At 47.2% G+C, this 25,597-nt stretch overlaps 2 protein-coding genes across 3 annotated transcripts in view; one reads left to right on the top strand and one right to left on the bottom strand.

Moving 5' to 3' along the window:
• The window catches only part of RASSF4 (Ras association domain family member 4), a 666,318-nt gene that overhangs the window by 221,711 nt on the left and 419,010 nt on the right, over window positions 1-25,597 (top strand). The window lies entirely within an intron of this gene.
• LOC138472796 (platelet factor 4-like) overlaps window positions 13,849-25,597 on the bottom strand; it is a 38,659-nt gene continuing 26,910 nt past the window's right edge. The window contains exons 3-4 of the mRNA XM_069611148.1: window positions 20,567-20,656; window positions 13,849-16,794 (exon numbers count right to left, since the gene is read on the bottom strand). Of these exons, the coding sequence (XP_069467249.1) occupies window positions 16,680-16,794; window positions 20,567-20,656 (205 nt within the window). The 3' untranslated portion in view covers window positions 13,849-16,679. The remainder of the gene's footprint in view (window positions 16,795-20,566; window positions 20,657-25,597) is intronic.

The raw sequence follows: 25,597 nt of genomic DNA, 5'->3' as shown, positions 1-25,597 counted from the left end.
CGGAATATCTTGGTTGGTCCACTCCTCCTGAAGCTTTTGTTCAGGATGACTTGACGGATATTTTGGACCAAGGTCCGTCCTCTGACCCGGTATTACCTTTTCATTTGACCTTGCAGAAAAGGGTGGCGGCTGCTTGGCAGACCCCGGAATCTCTTCCGGCAGTTAACAAATCATTAATAAAAAAAATACTGCCCTTCCGGTAGCGACCCCAGCTACCTTTCATCTCACCCCACTCCCGAGAGTTTGGTGGTTCAGGCGGCTATGGCGACCTCCAGGTAGGCGGCGTACACTACCATTCCACCAGATGGGGACGACAAACGCTTCGACGGTTGGGCACGCAAGGTGTTTTCTGCGCTGAAATCGGCCAACTCCACTTGTGCCTTCGCAAGATTTTCACACACTCTGTGGAACTGTTTCTCTTGTGGCTGAGCATATTCCCGATCAGGATGAAAGGGATGGGTTCCTTCCTCTCGTGCAAGATGGCAAGGATACCATGTGTGAATCCCTTCAGTCGCGTTTGGACACGGCCGACAGTTTTAGCCAGTCCATGGCTGCGAGCACCGTTTTATGCAGATTTGCATGGTTACAGAAGTCGGGTTTTGCTCCGGATGTGCAAGCCCGTCTTTTGAACATGCCCTTTGATGGTGCGCATTTGTTTGGCAGCAAGGCTGATGAGTCTTGCAGACCTCAAGCTGTGGCAAAATCTTTAAGCGCAGCTGTGCATCAACCTCCGCCTTTTCGTCCTGGGGGGCAGCAGTGGAGGGGAGGTTCGTTTCGTTACTACTCCTCCTTGGGTAGAACAAAAGGAGCCACCAGTCAAAGGGGTCAGCGTAAAAGTACCCATGGTGGTCGGGGAAATGGAGGTGCCAAAGCCACTCGGGCAGCTGCCTCTTTGCCTTCAGGTGCTGCCGCAGCTGCTCCAAAACAGTCATGAGGCCATGTCCCATGTTTCGCCGGTTGGGAGCAGACTCTCCGCATCTCGAAGAATGGCGAGCTATTACTTCGGATGCGTGGGTTCTGGATACAATAGCCCATGGCTACTGCCTTCCATTCCTACAGCGGGCTCACGACAATCCACCAGGGAATCTCTCTTTGAAGCTTCCAGATCCGCTCCTTAGGCAGGAAATGTTGACCCTGCTAGAGAAAGGCGCTATAGAACTGGGGCCTGTAACAGAGAGGAACAGGGATGGTATTCCCCATATGTTTTGATTCCAAAGAAAGACTGGGGATGGAGACCCATCCTGGATTTGCATTGGTTGAACAAACTTCTCAGGAAGGACAAGTTCAAGATGGTCACTCTTTCTCAATTCCTCCAGGCCCTTCAACTTCAGGATTGGTTGGTGTCTCTGGACCTACAGGATGCTTATTTTTATGTGCCGATTCGTCCCAAGCACAGGAAGTACCTGAGGTTTGCGACTCACACTTTCAGTTTCGGGCACTGCCATTCGGATTGACCTCTGCCCAAGGCTCTTCACCAAGCTAATGGATCACCTCTGTCTCACCTGCCGCTCCCTCCACAAGCTGGGCTTCTCCCTCAATTTCAAGAAGTCGCACCAACCCCTTCCCAACAGCTCCAGTACATCAGGGATGTGTTGGACACGTCCTTGGAAGTGCTCGCCTCCCCAAAGGTAAGGGCTCATCACATTGTGCAGATGGTGAACAAGTTTCAACATGCCCAGTGTCCCAGCATTCAAATTCGTAAGGTTTATCTGGTGGCAGAGGCCAAGCTGAGGATGAGATCCCTGCAGTGGGTCCTCAAGATGCAGTGGTTGCAGTTAACAGGCAAAATGTTGGATCCCATTCAGATTCCATTCTCGGTCTCCCAGGATCTTCTGTGGTGGGCCAACGAAGGGAACCTGAGGAAGGGAGAGCCATTTTGGCAACCCTGGCCGGAGGTGACTGTAGTGACGGACGCTTTGCTCAGACTTGACCGCCAGCAGTCGTCGGTCTCTGTCGGCGTCCAAACTCCACATCAACCTGTTAGAGCTGAGTGCCATCAGGCTGGCCCTGAAGGCTTTTCTGCCATCTGTGCGGGGGAAGAGTGTCCTGATCATGATGGACAAAACAGTGGCCATGCATTATCTCAACAAAAAAGGGGGGTAGGGTCACATCCCTGTTGTTTTGAGAGGTAATTCAGCTCTGGTTCTGGGCAATTCAGCAGGGAATTACGCCCTCTGCAGTTCATCTGGCCAGAGAGGACAATGCGGCAGCGGACACTCTGAGCAGGCGGAGCACGATCTCCTCACAAGTGGGAGTTGGATCAGGAAGTCCTTCTGGAGATCTTCACCCTTTGGGGAACCCCACAAGTGGCTATCTCCGCCATCATTGCTCCGGATTGGGCCAGGAGAGCGTGGTACCCGGACCTTCTACAAATGTCCATCTGGCCTCCATGCCGTCTTCCCTGCCGAGAGGATCTGCTCTCTCGCACGGCGGGGGGGGATACCATTACCGTTGGCGTAAGTTTTGCAACTGGTGCAGAGGACACAATGTCAATCCTTTTCAGTGTTCCATTCCGATGGTTCTGTCTTTCCTGCTTTCTTTGGCCCACAGGGGTCTTCAAGTAGGTACCATTGAAGTTTACTAACGGTGCTGTCTATCTTCAAGCGATCGTCTGAAGAATGTTCTTATTTTAAGATTTCTTTGATTTCCCAATTTCTAAAACGGATCACTAATGTGTTCCCGTTTCAGGAGCCGGTATGGGATCTGAATTTGGTCTTGAAATTCCTGATGGGTGCTCAATTTGAACCTTTGCACTCTTGTCCTTTGAGACTGTTGTCTTTCAAGACGCTTTTCTTGGTTGCGGTTACATCCACTCATGGAGTGAGTGAATTGCAGGCACTTTCATCTAAGCCACCCTTTACTGTGTTCCACAAGGATAGGCTTGTATTGAGGGTATGTCCTTCCTTTCTAAGGTAGTGTCTGAATTTCATTTGAGCCAGAAAGTGGTTCTTCCTCCTTTCATCCTCCTCATCCTGGTAAGGAAGAGGAGCGACTCCATAGGTTGGAACCTAGGAGAGCGCTGAGCTTTTATATTTCTAGGATGTCCAGGGTCAGAGTGGACAATCAACAATTTGTGGGTTATGCTGGACACCGATTGGGTCAGGCTGTTACCAAACAGACCTTGTCCAGGTGGATTATCTTCACCATTACTGAATGTTACCGATTGGCGGGTAAGGACACTCTGAAAGGGCTGCAAGCTCATTCCACTAGGGGAGTGGCTACTTCCACAGCCCTACAGAGGGGAGTTCCTGTTAGGAATATTTGTGTTGCAGCCACTTGGGCTTCTATCCACACCTTTGTGAAACATTACTCCCTGGATACGCTCCATGGTCAAGATATGGCCTTTGGTAAGGCGGTTCTATATTCCGCCATTTGATTGGGTACTCTAAATTCTTTTCCCTCCTCCATTTTCTGGTACTGCTTTGGGAGTCTGTCAAAGACGTGGAATACGTTGGACACAATCCATTCAAAGAACAAGTTACTTACCAACTGGTAACTTTCTTTAGACTGGACGTTCCTCCAATGTATTCCACATCGCCCTCCCAGCCTGCCCCTCTGGAGAAGTTCCTATGCGATTGCAGTCAAGCAGACATTGGATTTCTGCATGTCGCACATTATGGAGGAAAAAATATAAACTGCGGCTACGGGCACCGTGCGTCCTATTTATAACATCCAGTGACGTCGTCCTCGACAGAGGCCTTCGAGAGACATCGACCCAATGCCATCTACGCAGGACGCCCTCTGCCGAAAGATTCTGAAGTACACAGAATTACATTACATGTCAAAGATGTGGAATACGTTGGAGGAACATCTAGTCGAAAGAACATTACCAGTTGGTAATTAACTTGTTCTTCTGGGCCTACCACCCACAAGCTATGACTGCTTATATTTTCGATTACATTTTAAAGTTATATTTCCTGTTTTCTGTTAAGTTGTCACCATAATCCCTCGCACCCACTACCCCTTCGTCCCGCTGGACATCCTTCAGACACCCCCCTAGGTTTCTGGAGTTTAAAACATGCACAACTTTTAACGTTTTCAAAAACACTATTAGAAGAAAATATCCTCTTGGTTTTCTTTGTTTGTTGACTTTATGAAAAGCAAATGCCATTCGTCCTGTGCAATGTGGATGGTTATGCAAAGCCAATTTAATTAAATGTGCATATTTCACCTTGACATGCTAATTTCTGGCGACGTCACATCCCATTGTGTTTGAGGAGTACCCCCCCCACTTTTATTTTGAGGACTTGAGCCCTGGCTGTGGGTATTTCGTGTCCATGAAAGGTATTTGATTCTGTAAAAGCGCTGCACTCTTCCCCCGCTGCCCAACAGTTTGTAGCGATCTGCTCAGATGTGTGAGGTCCTGACGATGAATTATTTACATTCAGTTGCACATTCTCTGAAAGGAGAATGATTGATTGCTTCAAATCATACTCTATGAATTAGTGACATTTCCGAAAATGTTATGAAAACATTAGATGAGTCGGACTCTGACTTTCAATCCAATCCCATAATTACCCCTGTGTGGAACCAAGAGGACCCACACCGGAAGCAGGGGAATGAAATGAAAACAGGAATACAATGGATTAGGTCTTTGATTGCCCAACAGAGATGGGATGTCCAATTTACCAACCCCAGATGTCCCTCATGCGAATGGTGGGGCAATAGAAAACTGAATGAAAAGGCAATGTAAGGGAGCAGGAGAGGCAACGAAATCCTCCTTAAACCGGATTAAGTGCCAAACTAAGAACCGCAAGGAAAACTGAAGCCTGAGCACAGGGCTGCTACCCTGAAAATGGAAATTTAAAAGGGGGTAATGCTCACAGGTTTCAAAATAAAAGCACCATTGTTAACCAGACCTTATTGATAAAATAGCCACAGATTGACCCACAGTCGAGTAAGTGCTGGTACCAAACAAAGAGGCAATGGGGCTTGGAAGGTGGACTGAGGGAGCAGGTGGAAGATGGATGGTGGAGCGGAGTGCTGACGAGTCGGTGGCAATTTTGTAGAGCGCAAGTGAGGTATTGGGTGTGGAGTGAGATCAGTTGAGTGTAATGTGGTGAGCAGAGTGTACACGCTGAGTGAGAAAGACAGAAAAAATATGAAGACGCGCAAGGGGAATTAGAGGAGTGATAAAGAGGGTGTATGGTAGGAGTATGTGGTGTTCTCTGTCCCGCAATGGAACGAGCAGCACTCTCTCACTTCCCTCACGTCCGGTCTCCACACATAAAGATGCTGGGAGCCATTGTGGATGCAACCTTTCTCTTTATTGCCCTCTTCAGTTCTGGTCCTGGCCTCTGGTAGTCCCTCCTCTTCCTCCCTTCTTCCCTTGTGCTCCCAGTCTCTTCCTGTTCTTAAGGGCATCTGCACTTATTTATACAACATGTGGCAAAGTGTAGGTTGGGGGTGGGAGTAGTGGGGTGAGTGCAAGGGGGGGGAGTAGTAGTGAGGGTGGAGTGAGGCAGAAAGGGGATGTAGTTGGACGGGGTGAGTGGAGTGTGGTAAGATTGGGGGACAAAGGTGCACTGTGTCAAGGAGGGGGGCAAGAGAAGAGGAAAGGGTGTGTGTATGTGTGTGTAAGGAAAGAGTTTGAACATTGGAGGATCAGAAAGGGAGCGAGGAGAGGAAGACGGAGTTTCAGAGTGCTTTTATCTGCCATGCATTTGGTAGCTTGTGAGTTTTTCTTGCAGGAATGTTGTAATTTTGTGTTTGAGGCCTTTGTCTTGATTATTTGTGGTGTATGGTCAGGGTCAGATCAAGCCGTCGGCCAATCGGCCCGTTGCCGATAAAAAATCATGGAGGCGACCTGGTTCCTGAAGCCCATGCTGGGCTGGTCTCCGGCCCAGGCATGGGTTTCACTGTGCCTTCACACTTCAGGAACTGGCACCCAGGGCCTCCGCCTCACAGCCACTGGATGGACGAAAGTTGCAATGGATCGGTAAGTGAGTAACTTACAGATCATTTTGCAATTGCAGCCCCATCGCCTCCGGTGTTGCCTTTCTTTGATAAATGCGACGGGCCGGCGGTCAACTGCCACGGCCTGCGACACCATGGCGCCAACAGCAGTCAGTGTTTCAAAACACTGGGGGGGGAGTGGCAGGGTTGGGCGGGGCCGGGGTTGCCTCAGCCCGGCCTGCTCCCTCCCAGTGATGTGTTGGACTGCTCTGCTTCTGCTCTGAGCATCCAATGCTGCCACAAGTTGACAGCAGCAGCATCATCCCAGGACGTGTATCAGAGCTGAGCGGGACTTGGTTTGTCCAAGATGCGACGGTACCGCACGCTGTTCCTGTGTTTGGCGTGCTGCCTCACAGCTGTAGTCGCGCGCACACACACACTCTCTCACACAAGCTGGCGGATGCAGGTCCCTTCCCTTAGCCTCGCTGGTCCCCGCCTCCCTGCCTGGTCAGCTCTGTGCTGAGGAAGCCCGCGACACCCACTGCCTGTGCTGCTGCTACTGAAGCCGGGGGACCGCGGTAAGTGGTTTTGCAATTGCATTCCACATGTTGTCCCCAGGGAACCGCTCCCTGGCTGCTGGCCCCCTCCCACCTCTGGCCAGGGTGGCTCAGCTGCTGTGTGTGTGTGCGCCATGCGGGGGAGGACGGCGGGTGCATCCTGCAGCGAGAGTGAAGCGGTTTGTTGTCTCTGCCTCGGCTGGAAGCTCTGTGAGGGGAAGTTGGCACCCCGCTGCATGCACCAACAGTTTTAGGAGAGGCGCCAGGTCCGGTGCAAAAATGCAGCACAGCTCAGGGGCAGCTGCCCTAGACCGTGTACATGCTCTTACAGAAACCCTTTTTCCAATGCTAGGCCGCATCTGCCTACTGACTCAACAGAGTTGATCCGTTCTCCGGATGCATGATGGTTGATGCCCTTGCTGAGTGCCCATCTGTTTGAGAGGCTGTCGGTGGCTGTGAACATTGACTTTAATGATGTGCACAAGACCTTGGATGGAAGTATCACACTTAAGTGTGAGCATCTGTGAGGCTCGGTTTTTACCCATCAAGTCCCACCTTGTTATGATGTGCTTAGAGGAATGACCCATATTATGGAAAATTTGCATCGGTGCATGTGCATTTTGCACTTTTGACGAGAACAAAAATTACCCCGGTGCAAAAAAACAAGGCATGTTTTGGTGCATTTAAGCACCAGGGCAAATGTCTAGGTCAAACGGATACAAACTTGTATTGAAAGAATATGTTGTATTGCAATAGGGCTGTGTCTGTGCCAGTTGTTGTTGCAAAGTATCTATAATGCTACCCTTCATGCCCGTCGACCATGTGGCAAATCCTACCACCGTCTCCTGCGCAGTGGTATATGCTATTGTAACACCTCCCCAGTGATAATTGTCGGATTGCGTGAGCCTGAGCAGGCGCAGCTAGACCAGAAACATCAGTGCAATTTGAGCTATCTAGATTCCCTTGGAATGTGCAAATACTGCATGTGCAGCACTGTGTGATGCAATAGAATGAATATGCGATAAACTTGAACCCTCCATAAGTAGCATTTACTGTAAAGGCGTGAATTGACGCGATTTACGGATGATGTTTTGAGGGCCACTTTTTATGAGGGGTGGCCCATTTTTTTGAGGCAAGTGGTGGGCCACTTTTTTTTTTAGGTGTCCGGGCCTATTTCTTGTCCCAGTCCGACCCTGTGTATGGTGACTGCCGGCTGTCATTGCCAGCGTGATTTTGTCTTTTGTTTTGGGGGGATCTAAAATGGGAATTCCTTATTTATATTGCACCTCTGCTTGTTTTTGTTTTGTGGTCAGCATTGCGGCTCTGCACCAGATAAAGCTATTGGGACGGCACTGTGGTGATGGGGGGTGGGGGTGTGGGGGGGTCTAGGGCTTCAGGTGTGGCTCGGTTTTGGCAGTCATGGCTCTGGTTGTGTGGGGTTGGCACGTTGCTTGTGCAGTTTGTTTTTGTTCAGACCGGCTTCTGTGAAGAACAGCAGCAGAAGGCAGGGTCATGGGACATGGGCAGCTCTTCGTGGGTGGCTGACAGGCCAGGTAGTGATGCAGGGTAGGTGACGGATACTGGGTACTGGTTGGTGGAGCTGCGCTCAGTGGCTGGAATGGGGGAGGGCATGTTATATGGGGAAGGCCCGAACCAAAAACACAAAATGCAGGTGCCGGCCTTTTTTTGGGGGGGTCAAAGTGGGCCGCTTGTTTGTCTAATGTGGGCCAGTTTGAGTTACTTCACTATGCGGCTAGTAGTTTTGATCAGCGTTGCTGAATAAATATTCTTTAAAATGCACAATTTGCATCATATTTTATCAAGACTCCCCCTTGGGTACTACTGAAACAGTCTGTCACAAAAGGAATACATTGCCTTTTGCAACTGTGGGCCACTTTTTCATTAGTGTCGGAGACACTTTTATGCTCCAGTCTGACCCTGGAGAGGGGGGAGAAGGACAAAAAAAAGCTGTAGTCCTTGGGCGGCTCTCCAGTGTTGATGGCAGGATTTGGCCGGGTTATGGGTCAACTGTGGAGGGACATTGCGAGCTTGTCACTCCAGGAGTGCAGAGGGATGGCGGTGCAATTATGTGAAGACTGTGTGGTGTCTGTTCTGGTATATGCTGGCAGCGATTTCGAGCGCTATGGAGTGCTGTTGTCTTGGCTAGAGGCAAACCATCTTTGGGCAAGATTGGGAAGTCTGGGAAAGGTAAAGGTCAGCTTACCAGAGGGATTGGCAATGGACAAGGTTTGTTTCTAAGACTTGAGTCCTGTTGGGAGTGGGATCTGGATGGAAGATGTGTGGTGAGATGGTGGACTTGAGGTCTCTGAGGTGTGGGGCGGTGTAGGGCAGGAGAGGGTCTAGTGGATCCTGGTAGGGATGGGTTTGGATCTGTTTTTCAGGATGGGGACTGGTGGAGTGATTCCCGTCTACTCTGCAAGATGGATGCCAGGGGCTGGTGGTCCACACAGAGGCTTTCCTTGCTTTTGGTGGCGGTGGTGAGGCGTGCTCTGGTGGTGTTGAGTGGCTGATGTGCACAATGGAAAAGCTGGCGTGTTTGGGAGACATCTGTTTGGGCAGGGGGGGGGGTGATATGGAGAAGAGGTGGGTGGGTGAGCGCTGCGGCGGAGAAAGCTTTAGAGAACCAATCTCCCCTCCCAGTTTGAAGGCTAGGTGAATGTTCGGAGGGACTACATTGTAACTTTGGCTGCGCTGGCTATGGAGGGGCGTGTATGCCTCTGGGTTGGACTAAGTGTTTGGAGGAATAAGGCTGTTGTGGGATGGGCAAGTGGTCGGTGTGAGTTAGTGCGAGGAGATAGTGTAATGGAGGTGTGGTGGTGGTGGCGGAGGAGGATTCTGTAGGGAGCCGGGGGACAAGGGTTGCAGTGTTAGGAATTGGTGGTGGTTTTGATGGCTTACCCCGTTATGGTGGAGGCAGTGGTGTTGAGAGCGGGAACCTTTTGCATAAAATGGAGGGGAAATGGCCTTGCCACGAGGAGTTGTGGGGGGGGCCACACTAGAGTCCGCTGAGCAGAGAACTGAGCATCTGCTGAGTATGAAAATAGCACGGTGCCTGGGAATATAGAGGTTCAATATTAAGCTGCTGTTTTGTGGGGGAACAAATGGAGGAAATAGGATCACAGAATGATCACGTAGGTAGATCACCAGTTTTCACTCTTTCATCCTGCTTGTTTTGTTAGTCTTTTCTACATATGCATTGCATTGTTGGCATCACTCTTCCAGCTGTGTACTTTATGATTCGTTGGTCTTTTCTTAATGTTCATTACTTTACTTGATGTCACCTTCGATTGGGTTTCAGAGCATGTGGTGTTTTTCTCGCCCACATCTCTCATACCTGACCACCTGTGGCTCCTGCAACAACTGTGTGTGCACATTTCTGTTTGTTGCTATTTGGCTTGATGCAGGAACACGCTGAGATAGCATATGTCTAAATTCATGTGGCAATCCACTGCAGCCCCACCAGAATGTGCATTGGGAGGATAATGTGACTTAAAGCTCGGACCCTAACTGCATCAGTGTGAGCGGTGCTCGGTGCAGAGATGAGGGCTTCTGGTCATGAGAGCTTCTCACACCTGGGAGTGTCAGGCTTGTAACATGTCTGGAAAGGTGTAAGTTGATCCGTGGAAACCCATCCGCCTCCAACTCCCCCAGGGTCAGTCGCTTCTCCAAGCAACGAGTTGGTGGTAGATCTTTCTTTGGCTGGAGCCTCCCTCTGGAACAGCCTCCCTGCCTCCCTGAAACTTGAGGAGAACCATCTCCAGCTCTGGAAGCACCTAAAGACCTTCCTGTTTGCTTCTGCTTTCTCTCCTCCTCTCCCCTTATGAATTCCTGGCTGAAACTGTTCTGGTCACCTGGCTACCCTCTGATCTCAGGCCCAGCTCCCCTCCCCGCCAGTTACACACATACACTGACTCCCTGGCAACCCCTGCACTTGGACTGTTTCTGTATCACCTACAGTCCCCCAGCAGCACTTGACACCGGATGTCTGCACTTACCCTTGCCAGCAGCTGGCCCTACTTGTTTTATTTATTTTATTACCCCTTGTACTGCACTGACCCCACCCGCACACCCCCTCCCAGTCCGCACTTCTCTTCTTCCTTCCTCTGCACTTGCACAATCTGAATGACACTTGGCCTAGTAGGATCGCTGTCTTTGTCTTACCTCTGTTAACCCTCCCTTGCCGCGTCGTGCCTTGAAACACTTGTGTATAGGCACGTTATAAATGCCATATCATACCATCCTACCCTTTCGTACTTTTCGCCTTTCAAACATCCTTTACAACCCTGGCAGTTCCTGAATGACTATTCAGGAGTTTGGCCCGTGAAGAAAATGTAAAGATAATCCCGACCGAAGCCAACATAATTTGACTAGTCGGCTTGAGCACTTCTCTAGCCCATTAAACACCCAACATTAACTGTGATCTAACTATTGGTCCTTGTGCTGCCTCTGCCTCCCATGTTCTGCATATTCCCAAACGTGGTTAGAATGTACCTTCTTGCTGCAGGCCTGACTGAAGATGCACAGACCTGTTGAGGTGGGCCATAAAACTATCACACTCCTTTCCTGCTACATCGCCACCTCCCTCTCTGCGGCTCTTGCACCCATCTCGCCATCCTCTTATCTTCTCCACACTCCTTTCCTTCGTCAGACTAAGGCCTGGCCACCCCAATACACCAACCGCCTCCAGACAAGCCAGGTGCTCTGAGATTACTATGGTGGTGATTTGGCAAAGAATCAAAGCCTTCTAACCTAGCATTTCAACCTCGGCCACTCATCACACTAGTGGTGTGTGTGTGATCTCACATTGACTTGAGGTTTCGGTTAATGGCCCTTTGTCTGTTGTGTAGTGGTCGAAGTGAGCAGGAACCGTTGGGAGCAGTGTTCCATTATTTATATATTTTTGCTGCTAGCGGTTCCACTACTTTTTGCAACAATTTTCACCATTGCGGAACTGTTTTCTGGGGAGTTAAAGCACACGTCTCCACTTCATCACCCAGTAGCAGTTACAGCTAAACTGAAATCTGTTTCCACTCAATTGCTGTCAACCAGCATGACTGCAACCTTTGAAAATGTGTTGCACGTTGCTCCCTTGCTGCCTGCTCTGTCCCCAGCTGCCAGGGTCACAATTCAACGACTTTTTTTTTTTTTTTTTTTTTTTTTTTTTGGTACACTTCTATCACTGCTATTGTGTGGCCTGAACTATCTGGCGAGGTAGTTTGAAAGCCCTGTGCGCACGACTTCTGCTCAGGGCTGACAGCCGTGGTTCCTGGGAGCGGCCGCTGGTGTTGCAATTATATAACCTCGTGATAAGAGGCGAAACATGCCAAGAGCATGAGGGTTAATTTCCAAAGCAGAAAGGTAAAGCCCGGAATCAATAGCTTTATTCACATATCTGTCATTCGTGACGTCTTCTGCCGTTTCCCAGAATGCTGATGAAAACTGGTTTCAAGGCGTGCTGGGGCGGTGTGCATTTCTCGCCCAATGAATAGCCCAACCCTCCTGGGTTCAGGAAGGAGGCATGTTCCCTTGTCTTGTTTACTGATATTCGTCTTTCTGTACCGATTAGGCTGTGTGTTTTCACTGATGTGAGGGGAACACCCAGTCTGCGTAGGGAGTGTGCCAGGGCTGTACTCTAACTAGGAGGATGTCTTGACACCCAAAGTGAGGCCGCATTTGGACAAGTGGTGGAATGAATTTCTTGCCTGAGTTTTTTGAGGATGTGGGGCCCTCTTGAAATTTGCACCTCCGCTCCCCCATAGACATGCTGAAGCTTTGGGCTAATCTACGGCCCCCTGGACATTGCACTGGAGAAGCTGCAGGGGTGGTCCTTTGGCTCATGGCCCTCTCTAAGCTGCATACTGAGGACAAATCCTCTGACCGATGCCAACTCTGGGCAATGCCAAAGCGGCGCCTACATGCCATGCGAAAGGACCCAAGGGTTCACTTCGACTAAGTGTTACTCTGTGATCAACAAGAGTTGCAGACATGCAACACTTCTCCCTGGTGGATAAATTTACAAAGGTCTTGGGGAGAGTTCCATAAAAGGAAGGTAAAGATAAGGACATCAAGGCCTACACATGTGCCAACAATATGGCCATTCCTATTGTTACTTGAGAGCGGCAGCTGGCGTATCCTTCCACGGTTTGGCAACTGTTCATCAGATGACACCGGACAAGGATGGGCTTCTGGTTGGCCATTGGCCAGCCACCTGACCATGTCTGTCCTGGTAGTTTCATCTGTTCACCACCTGTCAATGTTAGGATGGATGAGTGTCTGGATCAATAAGGAAGGTTTCAGTAGAAATGCACATTGCAATGGAAGTATGCGTGAGGAGACGTTTCTAGGCAGAAGGCAGTGTGCACTTGTCTAAGCACAGGGCTTACCCCCTCGTTCTTACCCCCACGCCCAGCTATCGGGTGTTTGGGTTAAGTAGTAAGCACAGGAAATTGAACAGTAGGAGGCGGAGGGGGTGGGATGTGGCCCGTGACGCACAGAAATGTACAGCTTGACCACAGAGCTGATGGTTATTGGGTGGGAGTACATTAATGTAACGGTGGCAGAGCTGTTGTAGGGGGTGAGTATGCAGTCTGCTCTGATTCTGTAGGCTAACGGGTCATGCCAAGTGGAGGGTTCAGAGTCTGGTTTTACCGCTATAGAGACTGGGTATTTCATTTGAGAAGCAAAGTACTTTGCTTAAGCGAATGTCATTTCCTGAGCCAAGACCATGCCAATCCTTGGACTGAATCTTTGCAATCCCTTCATTGTGTCTGTTTTGGGCATTCGTTTGCTCTGTGGGTTATGCTGTTACAACGCGGTACACTCTGCCCTGCTCCGCTTCAGGCAGGGGCTCGGTTACCCCTGACCATCCTACGCCGCAATTTCGGAGGGTTGTCCTGCCATGTCATGGTGCTGGGGGCACTGGAGTTGCTGACTCGACTACTGATGGCACGCTTACCCTGCCAACAAAACCTAAATCACAGATAGCTTAAGGTTTCCAAAAAGCAAATGCTTTAGTACAGCATGAGTAGCCGTGAACCGGCATGCCTCTTGTTCGACCTCTGGATTAGAAAAATCATGCTTGGCTTTTGCCTTCATTCTGGTCAGCTAAACAGTGTCTCTTGCTGAGCATGTGCAGACTTACAGCTCCACCTTGCAGTCATTTCAAGCCCCACCCTGTCCGGGGACAGTTTCACTGTTTCTTACAATTGTGTTTATATAAAATAGTAACCAAAAAAAAATCTAATCAACTATAGCACAATGCAAACAAATTTCCTAGGGCTGAATGAAATATTGCCTCCTGATATGGTCAATTTCAGTTGTGCTTTGAATCGGGGATGTCTGGCAGACCAGAAGTAGTACTCTTGACTCTGGGACATCATATTCATGGATTTTTATTTTCTTGTTTTACAATTAGTCTGACCTCTTGGCCAGCTTAAAAGAAAATAACAAACTAAAATAAGTCAAATTAACTTTAAGAGCTATATTACGTATTCTAAAACTCAAATGTTCAAGGAAAGGATCATCTTGTCAGGAGGAACCCAAAACAACTCCCTAACCCAAATCCTCTACTAGCCCAGCACATTTCTAGAAGAACAAATACACATATATCTAAAGAGTTTAACAACTAAAAAGATGCTAGACTCATGCTTCTGTTCCAGGTTTTCTCCCCTGGGTATACCGTTCTTAAAATCTCACTTGCGGTATTTCAGTCTCTCTCCCGACACCTTGAGTGCTGTTTTCACTTGTTTGCCCCACTCTAGACTGTTAGTTTCCCCTCCTGGGCTTCACACACTGTCACTCCGGTTGGGTTATTTCTCACTGTCATCCCTGTTGCAGGGTGTCTTCACTCATTTCCCCTCTTCTGGGGTCTCTTGACTCTTCTTCCCCTTCATGGGGTCTCTTCACTCAGAGAAAGGGGATGTGTCTCGTATGGGACTCCTTTGCACTGGGCTCACCCCTTCTTGCCTCTTACCCTCCAGGAGTAGTCGGGCTGTACAGTCTCTTCTCAGTGGGGACGTTTAGGTTGCCTAGAGCCCCATCCACAGGTTGCCTTTCTTCCAGCTCCTATGGGCTCCTGAATCAGAGGGGTGCAGGCCTCTTCGCTGGACTCTCTCGTTTCCTAGCAGGGTAGCTACAAGGAAGGCTTTCCTTCCCCTGCTTCAGGCTTATGATGCACTGTTTTCCCTCAAAACCAGTGAGACCAGGAACCAGTCGCCAGCTGAGCAACTTGCAACTGAGCTGGCTCTCCCCCTCACCGACTATACTGATTGGCTGAACTGTCTTGCTTCACCATTAGTGGAAGTGGTGTTACCTCTTAGCCTCCCCAGTGTAGGTTATATTCCATTGGTCAGTTCAAATAACAGTTGAGTCAATTAGGAGTTCCAATTAACTCTCCTATATAGGAGTTCTGCTCCAGTTTACTCCTCCTTGGTAGATGCTAGGTACAGCTCTCTGTTCCTCTTGCTTTTTAAAAGGTTTTACTTTATTTCCCATTGCCTTTGTGCTGTTGTAGATGTTTCATGAATTTAGATTTAGTTTACTTATGGTCCTTAATGGGGAATTGAACCTTGGTCTTCTACGTGGAAGGTACCAGTTCTACCTCTGTGCTGCTATTCAGTTATGAGGGAAGCTGAAGCCTTTTCCTTGCAGCTGATGAGTGATTTACCTCTCTCCATGGTGATAGCATGTCTCGCTGCAAGTTGCCGGCTTGATCCCTTCACCGCCACATGGAATGAGCGATATGTTATTTGTGTGAGTCGAGGAAAAACCTTGATTCACCACAGATGGCATTCATGCAAACTTCAAGGGTCTGTAACCTTTGGTGTTCCAGATGTTTCGGCCTATGACTGCCATGATCCCACGCCATTGACTATGCTGCTTAGGGCTGCTAAGAGTTGTAGTCCAAAACATCTGGAAGACCAAATGTTGCATGCCCCTACTACATAGTGTGGCAGGGGTGTTGTTGCTATGTGACACACAGATTATGAAGGGGTCCTTTTATTTTAGTAATGGGCATTACAGCAGTGATGTAACTTATTTCATTTTGAGTCATTGAGGGTGGGTTCTGTTCACCATACTCTGAGATTCATTACCCTCCAAGCATGTCATCTGACCAAAACCGCAGGGTGAAAAATGTCTGATTATTGAACACTTTTGTAAAATACTATCTGTGGCCAACTAATCTATATTCACAGTGACACTGCCCTAAAACTGAGATTTTCTGAGCTTGTGCCTGTAATTGGTGAAGCTGGAATGTGCCCCACCCAAAAGTGAATGTGACTGCCCGGACCCTCTAACAGCCACCCCCTCCACTCCCATGCTTGTGCATTGGTCTGGGTGAAGCATACCCTGCCTTTGCGCCGATCTGAGCAACGCAGTCTCTTCCCATGTACTTGTATCTGGACCCCGGTTTAACAAGTGCCATACAATATATCTCCACTCTGAATTTGGTCTCATGACTTCTGTCCTACAGTCAGGATCTCCTGAGGGTTTCCTCTGAGATGGGAGGGTATTACCATTAACGTGTACAAAGGGGAGGAGTTAATAGGACATAGCAGGCAGACGTATGAATTATCACCAGAGACCAAGCATCCTCTATCTACAATTTTGAGCCGAGGGTCGAGGTCGCCTTTGTCTGGAGCTAGGCTTTGGGGAGAGCTTTTCATTCTACATGTCTTGCTTGAGGTTCGCACTCACGTCTTCCTCGCGTCTAGGCAGAGGGTAGAGTTAAACTCCACCTTTATACCTCTAGGCACAGTTTAAAAGTAAACACCTTATCTCTAAACTGAGGTAAAAAATCAGCCCTTTGTGGATCCGAGTTGAGACCTTATCTCTGATAGTTATTTCTAGGTAGAGTTTACAGCTAATCTCTGAATGTTGTATAGTGCCTTTCTTTGTCATAAGGTTAGATTTAGAACTCTTCGAGGGGACTGGGTCCTCCAACGTATTCCATATCTATGACAGATAATCAACACAGCTGTGCTGCTAAGCCGTGTCCCTGCAGACCTGGTCAATGGAGTGCTGCAGGGGTATTCCCCCATCAGGAGCCAGACGGCTAACCTCCCTGACCCCCACACTTCCTGCCTCTGGGATTAGGTTCCCCATCCTCCTTTTAAAGATGGGTCCTGGGTGCTGGAGGTCCATGGGGTATGTAGCACCAGTTTGTCCATGTGTGGGTGCTGGACATCTCCTTGGATTCATCCAGATCTATTGCTTCTTCTGCTTCGGCTTAAACGTCCGCTGGGTTTGTTTTTTGCCACCTTGCCTCTTCCTTCCTTTCCTTTTGATGCAGATTCCTTTCTTTCTTTCATCCTGTTTAATTCTGTAGGGGAAATAAAATGTGGTTATTTCACAGTTCGTGCTTAACAAGGTAGTAACACTTCCACTCATTTTCACTAGGCCGATGGGGTGCAATACACACATCTCACAAAATCTCACACGTGTGTGTGTGTGTGTGTGTAGTTGGACTTTTTTGATCTGTTATTTGAATTGGAAGGGATGCAAATGATATTAGTTGGGAGTAATTATCCCCCATCAGTCAAATTAATTATATGTATGTTTTTATGTAATGTTTTTCACCTGTAACAATCGTTGTCCGAATTATGCTTTGAAAAATTATGTCTGCATAATTTAAGAATTTATATCATAATCTTTAAAGTATCTATACATATTTGATACATGTATGTGCTCGTTTCTCCAGAACTATCAATTGTCAAGAGTATTCACCTTGTCGTTTAGCCTTCTGCTATCATTTCTTTTCTTTTTGTTTGATGCTCTCACTGGGTCCTCTTCAACACTGGCTTCTGCCTCTTTCACCCCCTATTTTTCATTCATTCGGCTTTTATTCTACTTTTTATTTACATAGGAGGTTTTAATTGTACTGGACTTTTTGCCTTTTCCTCCAAGTACCATTACATTTCCTGCTCATTTATTGTATTCGAGTGGTTTCTATGACCGTTTAGGGAGGAAAATAAACAAAACATGTTCTCTTGTTATAACACATTGATGCAACTAGGTTAAATCAATAACCAACCAAGTACCAACAATGGTGGCAGCTCTTTTGTTGTTTCTCAACATGGCAATGCCTGGCAATGTGAGCACATTGTCATGTAATGGCAGCTGGCATATGTTGTCTTTCCATATTGTGTTAATTCCTATAAAATTGGCGTAGTACTTTGGCATGTGATGTAATAGCTGGCATATAGCATGTGCACATGAGCATAGTTATGTTACTATGCTTTTATACTGTGCCAAATCACCACCGTAGCCGTTTTCAGAGGGCATAGGCTGATGTAAATATTTGACAAAAAGGTTTGAAGCACGAGGGTGTAAGCTGTCGATTTCCAACAATGAAACCATTTTCAATATAAAAAGGTCAAAACTGTTGCCTTTGAATATGATTCTTCTTTAGAAAGGGGTAATTGCATGTTTGATCGTATAAAGGTTTCCCCATCTTATTGTGAAGGCGGTGCACCATTCATCTCCCCCCCCCCACCCCTTTGAACTGGACATAGATTAAAGCTGGACAAGCCCGTGGGGGCTCGGGCCGGCCCAGCCTAGGTCACAGCTGGTGCTGTGGCCTGACCTTCCTTTTGGATAAGTGCCTGCCCACAAGCCCCACCGGGTGCCCACACCACTCCAGAAGAAAAAAAAACAAAGCCTCTCCTATCCTGTCCCGTCCCAGCCAATAAGAGTGGTTGGGGTGGGACAGGAAGTCGGGCAGCTGGGACAAGAAGTCAAGTGACCACTTAAAAGGGCAGCACCTGACTTCCTGTCCTGCCCAGCCACTCATTGTTTGCCTGGGACAGAACAGGATCACCTTCTGCGCTTGTGCAGCAGCTGGTATAGTGGTGAATTTGAAGGTAAATGCAGGGAGCACAAAGAGGTGGTAGGCATTGCCTGTTAGGAATCTACCCCCCTGCTACCCAGTACCACTGTATGCACCTATTCATAGACTGTGTTCATAGCAGAACTACCAGTTTCATACCCACTAACGCCCATTGCATTCATTTACCTGTAGGGTGAAACTACTTTCATGCTCTAGTCCAGGTTTTGGGTTAAACCAGCTAATGCATTCTGGTAGATGTATGCTGTCTAAGAGGCAAAGGGCTTGGGCGCGGGCGGGAGGAGGGGGAAGCATACTAAATGCATTAACTTACAACAAGCTGCTACGAGCCGAGCAACCCTGATTGCATTCACCTGTTACAAGCTCTTGCAGTCTAGGCCACCAAGCGAGGGTGAGGACTTAATTATACTCCACTGCTGCAAGCTATTGAAGCCCGGACTTGGCTTAATTGGACACAGCTAGCTCAGGCTGCTATCACCTCCACCCTGTTGGATTATGGGCCGGCAGGGCTTTCATAAACTCACTCTGAGGATTAGCAAGTCTTCTATCAACTGCCTTTAAATGGAGTTCCTGCTTGCATTTTTCTGAACCTTTTCATGCTATCTTGCTTTTAGATACTAAATCATACATGCTGCAGCTGCTTTTGATCTTCTGTCCTGTTTGCTGTAAAGCTAATCCTTTTGCTGCCTTTCTGACTTTCTTCAAAACCTTGTCGTCCCCAAGTCGCTTTGCAATCTAAGTTTCATGCTTTACTTACTAGACATCTGTCCATAGTTTAAGTACCTGCTCTTTAATGTACTTAGTTTTCCGATCCACATATTTGCTGAGTTTGCAGTAACTTCTTGTCTGTGACGGTGTGCTCAGTTTCATGAACTAGGTATTCATTGAGTTGGCAGTGACTGACTGCCTTTCCTATGACTAATGCTCTGTTTAATGATATTCCTAGACCGCTTGGTTTCCTGGTATGTGTGACAACTTTCCTTGCCGAAGTCCATGATACTGGTTCTGCTTCTAGGTCCATGATTTCCTCTATGCCAGCATTCACGTGTGTCTTCTAAGTAGTGGTTGTATAGATTCTGTCTACAGTTTCTACTCTGTGATTCTTTTCTCGGTTTATCCTGTACTTGGTCATTTCTATCAACTCCGATTTTTCGTCTTGATTACAAATTGGTCCACTGGTGTGTCTCAGCTCTGCATTCATATACAGTGTGACCCCTGGGCTGGTCTCCCTTAAGATCAGATGGGAGGAGGGGGTGGGGAGGGGGAGACTTCCGTTGCCTTGGTCGAGTTTGTTGAAGTCTCAAAACCATCTCATGAGCATGTCCTACCCATGACGTTGCTGCATGATTGTTATTAAGAGTAATCTGCTGGTACCAAGCCCAAGGGCTTTGCCTAATCTCCCTGGATACCCCTTACCATATTCCAGTACAACCTTTATTCTGATCAATGTTACTGAGTATATTTGCCTGCTTTCTGTTTCTCTGTTACTTTGCTTTCAGCAAGCACCTGCCTGCACAGTTCAAGTGACTACCGGTCTACACAAAGATTAGCCTGGTACCTACCCTGTTTCTGTTATATGTGAAGTGTTGCCTCCCAAATTGCCCCCAAACTACAGTCTGTACTCCGACATATATCTACCACCACTTTGTGCTCGCTCCTCCCTGTAATACACTGGCCCCCAGAGCCCTTTTGTGGCCCTCCTGCTCCTTTTAGCCCCCTCTTTTTTTCACCAACCCCTTTAGGTCCCTTTCTTGCCCCAATTTCTTTTAGACCCTTTTTTCCCCCCTGTTCTTGCAACCTTGTGTTGCACGCAGGCCCCTTTAGCCCTTATTCCTGCGCCCTTTAGCCCGTTTTGCTCTGTTGCCCCAATCCATTTTAACCCCCTTTTCCCCCTTTTATTGCCACTTTTGTAGCCCCAGCACCTTTAACCAATTGTTACCACCAAGTCCCTTTCAGCCCCTTTTCCTGCCCCTGTTCTTGCCATAACCCCTTTAGCCAATTGTGTTGCCCCAGTCTTGTTTACTCCATTTCCCACTCAGTCCCTTTTGTTGCCCAAACCTCTTTAGCCCCCTTTATTTTTTTTTTTTTTTTTTTTTTTAACCTCAATCCCTTTTCTTAGCCCCCGATCCTGCAGCCATTTCCCAGGCTCGGCTTGTTTTGGGTCCTAAGAGCCAGACCAGACGCCCAGGCTGGACCCTAGTAATACATTCCCTGGTTCTCCCAGCTCTAATGTAGATGCCTTGCTCACCGTTTCCAGCAGGAGAGGAGCTGTTTGCCTTGCTTCTTGGAAGGGTCCAGGCATTGCAAGGTTGCTTTGTTCTTCACTTTTACGTTTAATCTGAAAGAGAAAAGCACAGGGTGTGTAATGCAGGCCAGTTATGGTTGTGAGTTGGCCTGGGTTGTTAGTGCTATCTCTCTTCGATGTGTGTGGCAGTCATGGTGGGCAGAAGATGCTGAACCTAGGAAGTGCTACAAATGGAATAAATGTACTTCAGGAACGTCATTGGCTAGGGCAGGGATATGCAGCCTTTTACCGCCCATATTTTTTAAAACTAAAACGGGCCTCAACGCTAATCAGCATAGTTAATGGTTAGGGATCATGGGAGTCGTAGTCCAAAACATATGGGATGCTCCTGACAAAGGGTTCCTGGAAATGGGCATCTATTAGATCGTATGGGTAAAATAGAAGCCATTGTGTCACCAAGACATTAGTACTAGCGCTTCCCTGAGGGAAAACTAGAATTTAAAGGTAACAAATTGTTCTAATTAGGGCTGATGCTTTTTCATTTAAAAAAAAAATCGAAACAAGTGCTCTCAGCACAGCTGCTGTGCTTTTGTTGGTGCATCAGTTGCAGGGTGTCCTTGCGTTTAAGAGTAGCAGCACCTCAAAGCCTCAAGTTGATACTTAGGGCTTTTACACACACCACACTCACATAATATGCACCTGAAATGTTAACCCACACTAAAATACGGCTAATCATCAAATGTTACAAGTCACAACTCAATCTATGAGAGCACACAAAATACAGTTAAGGCACAAACACTGTTTAACATGAAACTGTACGCATTTACCCTAATTACACTAATCTAAATCCCTTACTTTGAGGTGTCTGAATGTTGGGTGATTAGTAGTAGGAGGCATTGAAGTTCAGGCTTGTGAAAGGGATTACAAGCAGGGGATCGCATCATGTCGTTTCCTTTAATACGTCTTTTTCTTGTTAGTACAGTTGTAAAATCGAGATTGGTATTTTTAGGCTCGCATCACTTTGAGGTTCTTTGTCTTCATCGACTCGTGTTTTTTCGATGGAATTTTTATTGCAGAAATTCCATCAAAAAACGAAATGGTTTTTTTAATGTGGGGTGTTCTCCCAATCCACTTTTCCCTATATTCCAATGCCTACACCAACCCCCCTCCCTGTCCCTTTTATCCCACCTCCATATTTTGAGTTTTTTTTTTCTGTAAACATTTCATCAAAAAAATACACCTGCCAGGGTATCAACGCAATACCCACTTTGGATGCTGGTAATTGTAGGCTTCCATTCAGGATTTGTTTTGTTTGCTCAACATTACTCTAACGTGGGCCCAAACTTTGTTTTTGGTATCACTTTATTGCATACCTTCATATGCTCTTAAATGCACCTTCTCGCACGTGCCTGGGCATTGAAACATGTAATTCGAGGGGATTGGGTCCTCCGACGTATTCCATATCTATGACATGTAATCACCACAGCTGTGCTGATTACATGTCATAGATATGGAATACGTCGTCGGACCATCCCATCGAAAGAACGTTACCAGGTAAGAAAGTAACTTGTTCTTCTTTGCAATAGTAAATGCATATTATTCTGGTGATACCCGTAGATTGACGTGATACATAACATTTTTAGAGTTAATTCATTTAATGCCATCTCTTATGTGTGGTAATATCCATGGGTATCTTCTTTACGTCTCATAATCACATTGAGCTCCTCTGCACATCAGTATCCTTTGGCAGCTAAAAGTAGAGAATCAAATCTGCGTGTAAGAGTTGCTAACATGTATCTACTGTACTACTCGGGCAATGCGTGTAGCAGTTATGCCAATACTCCACTCTTGTTAGGCGGTGCTGGTAGATTGCCTACTTTGTAGTAGGAAAATTAAATGACCCGTGAATATATATTCCACTTACAGTATCTGCAAACTGTGAAAGGCATTGTGAAGTAAGGCCTAGACTTAAAATTCAAACTAAAGATATTTAACTTAAATGGCTGGATGGTTGAAAGCTTAACTTGCCCTATACTAAGGTGGGATTTCCCTACCTGACCAAAACTAAGGAAAGTCCGAGTGCAAGTCTGTGTCCAAAACCTATCCTTGCCCTCACAATTTCAGCTAAAGAATGTGTAGGCATATCAAAGTAAAAAAAAAAGTTCAATTCAAGGTTCTGAGCTCACAACTTTCTTTCAGATCTCCCTTCCCCAAGCACGAGTTCCATGAAAAAGGCTCACCATTACTTTCTCCAGTTCAAGATGTTGTATTTCAAAATATCTCCTTGGGGTTCCCTTCACGTAGTTTCAAGTAAAGCAGTTCAAACTAACACAGTTCAAAACAAAAGGTGTCTTGAGACCATATTCTCAAGACAACACGTGTGGTCTCTTTAAGTCTCAGGGAGTTCAACTTTGCCACTTATGTGTTTCATCTTTTCCCAAAAAGTCTTAATAAAACTCCAGGTCAATCTGACACTCCTTCTCTTACGTTGCCAGTTTATTTGCAGTGATTTCATTGGGCTGTTTCAGTGTCCTTATTTTTCACCATTCACGGCTCACTGGTCTAGGTGCAGTTGTTAGACCGCAAGGTCCACCCATCAACGGTCGCGCAACCAGGAAACCTGGACTCCTCAGCCCACAAAGGTTCCTGGGCACTTGCTCCTGTGGACCAAGTCACCTTTGTTTAGTTCTTTAGACCGGCTTCTTGGCTTAATGTGTAGTCTTGCACTCTGTTGGCTTCTGTTGATTAGCCTAATGACTCTCCCATCACGTGTCGCACACCGCTTTCCAATCTGTGGACTTTCCACACTGCAGTTACTCATCAAAGTTCACTGTGTGGCTCCCTTTAGCCTTTTATGAAAATTCGTTGTACAACATATTTTTAATATTGTTTACTTTCAGTTCAGTGTTAAATGTGCACTTAAGTTGCTTAGTTATAAGATCTCATTCAGTTTGGTATGTAATATGCACTTATTTGCTTCAAGGTAAAGTTTACTTTTAGTTTGGTATTCGATATGAATGTATTTGCTTCAATTCACGGACTGCTGTTTACCTGAGGTCCCCCCAGGAGTGTCCTGGTGCTTTAACACCCTTCCGACACTCACCAGCCTTTTAAACATCTTCCCAGCAGTTGCTCCTGCTGCTCTCGCTTGGAGATGGAGGCTCCCAGACCTCGTGTAAACCTACATCCCACTCTGTTTGGGTCCCACAGGTCCTCCGGGATAATTGCCAGCATCATGGTATGTCTCTGGTCCCACCAGGGCTGCCTCCTCCTACAGGTCTCTTGCTGCTCCTTACACAAGTCTACCTGTTTTTTATACATCTTGCCCCTTGACATGCTGCAGGTGTGGATGTCCAAACAGCGCTGCCTGACCATAATTAAAGGGACATGCCTGACCCTCACTGCGCTCGATGGGCATCTTCCTCGTCCCAGTACTGAACTGGTAAAAGGGTATTGTCTTTATTACTGTCTCCTCTGCCGCGTCTCAGTACTGTCAAGCGTTACATGTGGGGAAATGAGGGCTTAAAACCAACCATAAAGGTTGGGGGAGGGTTAGGTTGATTGTCAATAGGGAAAGGGTGATACCATGTCTTGCCAAAGGGCACCCCACTCCCAATCCTCAAGTGTCCTCCACCCAGGTGATTCTCCCTCATTCTCCGACTCGCAGGGTCAAGATCCAAGAACAATGGCCTTTCCCTGGCCACCTGCGCAGAGGATCCAAGGGGAGTAGGAGTGAGAGTACCCTCAGGTTTCTCAATAGCCACACTTATGGCGTCACATTGTGGGATGATTTGGAGGATGCTTTCTCCTAGGAAGTTGAACACAGCCTAGATATGGACTCCATGGTTTATTTTCCTATAGTTGGGTACATATTACTATAATTTTGGATAGCCTATGTCTAATTACTGTAACACATTTTACGAACACCACCCAACTTGGATCACAAACTCATTGCTCAAGTGGCTAACCGGGTATGACTCTTGGAGGATCAAGATAATCTCGCCCACCCCTTCCCTCATTCCCCTTTTGTGTTCCCCACATTCACCTCTACATAGTGCCACTTATGTCAATCGGGTTGGTAGCCCCAGATTAGGCTCCTCGTTTCCATGGAGGGACGATTTAAAAACATCTGCCAAAGAAGCTTAAACACTTAACTGGCACACCTGGGCACATCTCAAGTTAATAACACAACTGTGTGCTTACTAATTCTAGTACCATGCAATTGTGCTTGAGACTACCATCAAGGAATCTTCCTCGGTAGCACAGGTTGGGTTTTAGTCCTATTTTTCCTGATGAGCTTCAACATTTGATTTGTCCACTACCAATGATGGCACATGTATCCCTACTATGGCAAAGATTCAACCTGCCCCTTAACACCTTTTATACCTTTCCGGTTGTATCTGTTTCTATCCTACTCCCACTTATCTTGTACTCTCACCCTTTTCCATTTTACTTTACTCCACAGACCACAGTCTGGTTTAACCTGGACAGGGGCACTATATGCTAGGATCCAGACAGGCCTTGGCACTCTAAAACCACTAGGGAGGTGATGTGATCACTATAAATGCTTATGAACATAACCTAATGGGTTTTATATTATCAGGTTAGTTTATTATGTGGTTTGTGCATGTTTCAAGTCATCTATACAAACAGTGTTATTTTAGCACTTTTTTACACATCTTGCAAGCCTGTCACTTGCCTGCCATAACTCTGCCCCACTGTTCTATCCACTCTGCGCTCCCACTTCAATAGGAAGTGAGATCCAAAAATATTTGTTTCCATTTCCTGAACTGCCAGTAATGATTTTGCCAGTGTCCACGTAGGTGGCTGCAGATGTTGGCAGCAGTGGCGTATTTAGGCTTTTTGCTGCTCTAGGCCCAAATAAGTGCATGCGCCCCCCCCCACCTTTACTCCACCTCTGCCAGACTCTGCACCTTCACAAAATTCCGCCCCTTAAATGGACTAGGTCCGCTTTGACCAAACTACACCCCTTCACCCTCTTTTGTCCCCCATTTTGGTTCCATAACACTATAA

The sequence above is a fragment of the Ambystoma mexicanum genome, chromosome 8 (genome assembly GCF_040938575.1).
Source record: "Ambystoma mexicanum isolate Mex_15411 chromosome 8, UKY_AmexF1_1, whole genome shotgun sequence".
NCBI lineage: Eukaryota > Metazoa > Chordata > Amphibia > Caudata > Ambystomatidae > Ambystoma > Ambystoma mexicanum.
The sequence above is the reverse complement of the archived record's forward strand: the minus strand, read 5'-3'. Positions and strand labels throughout refer to the sequence as shown.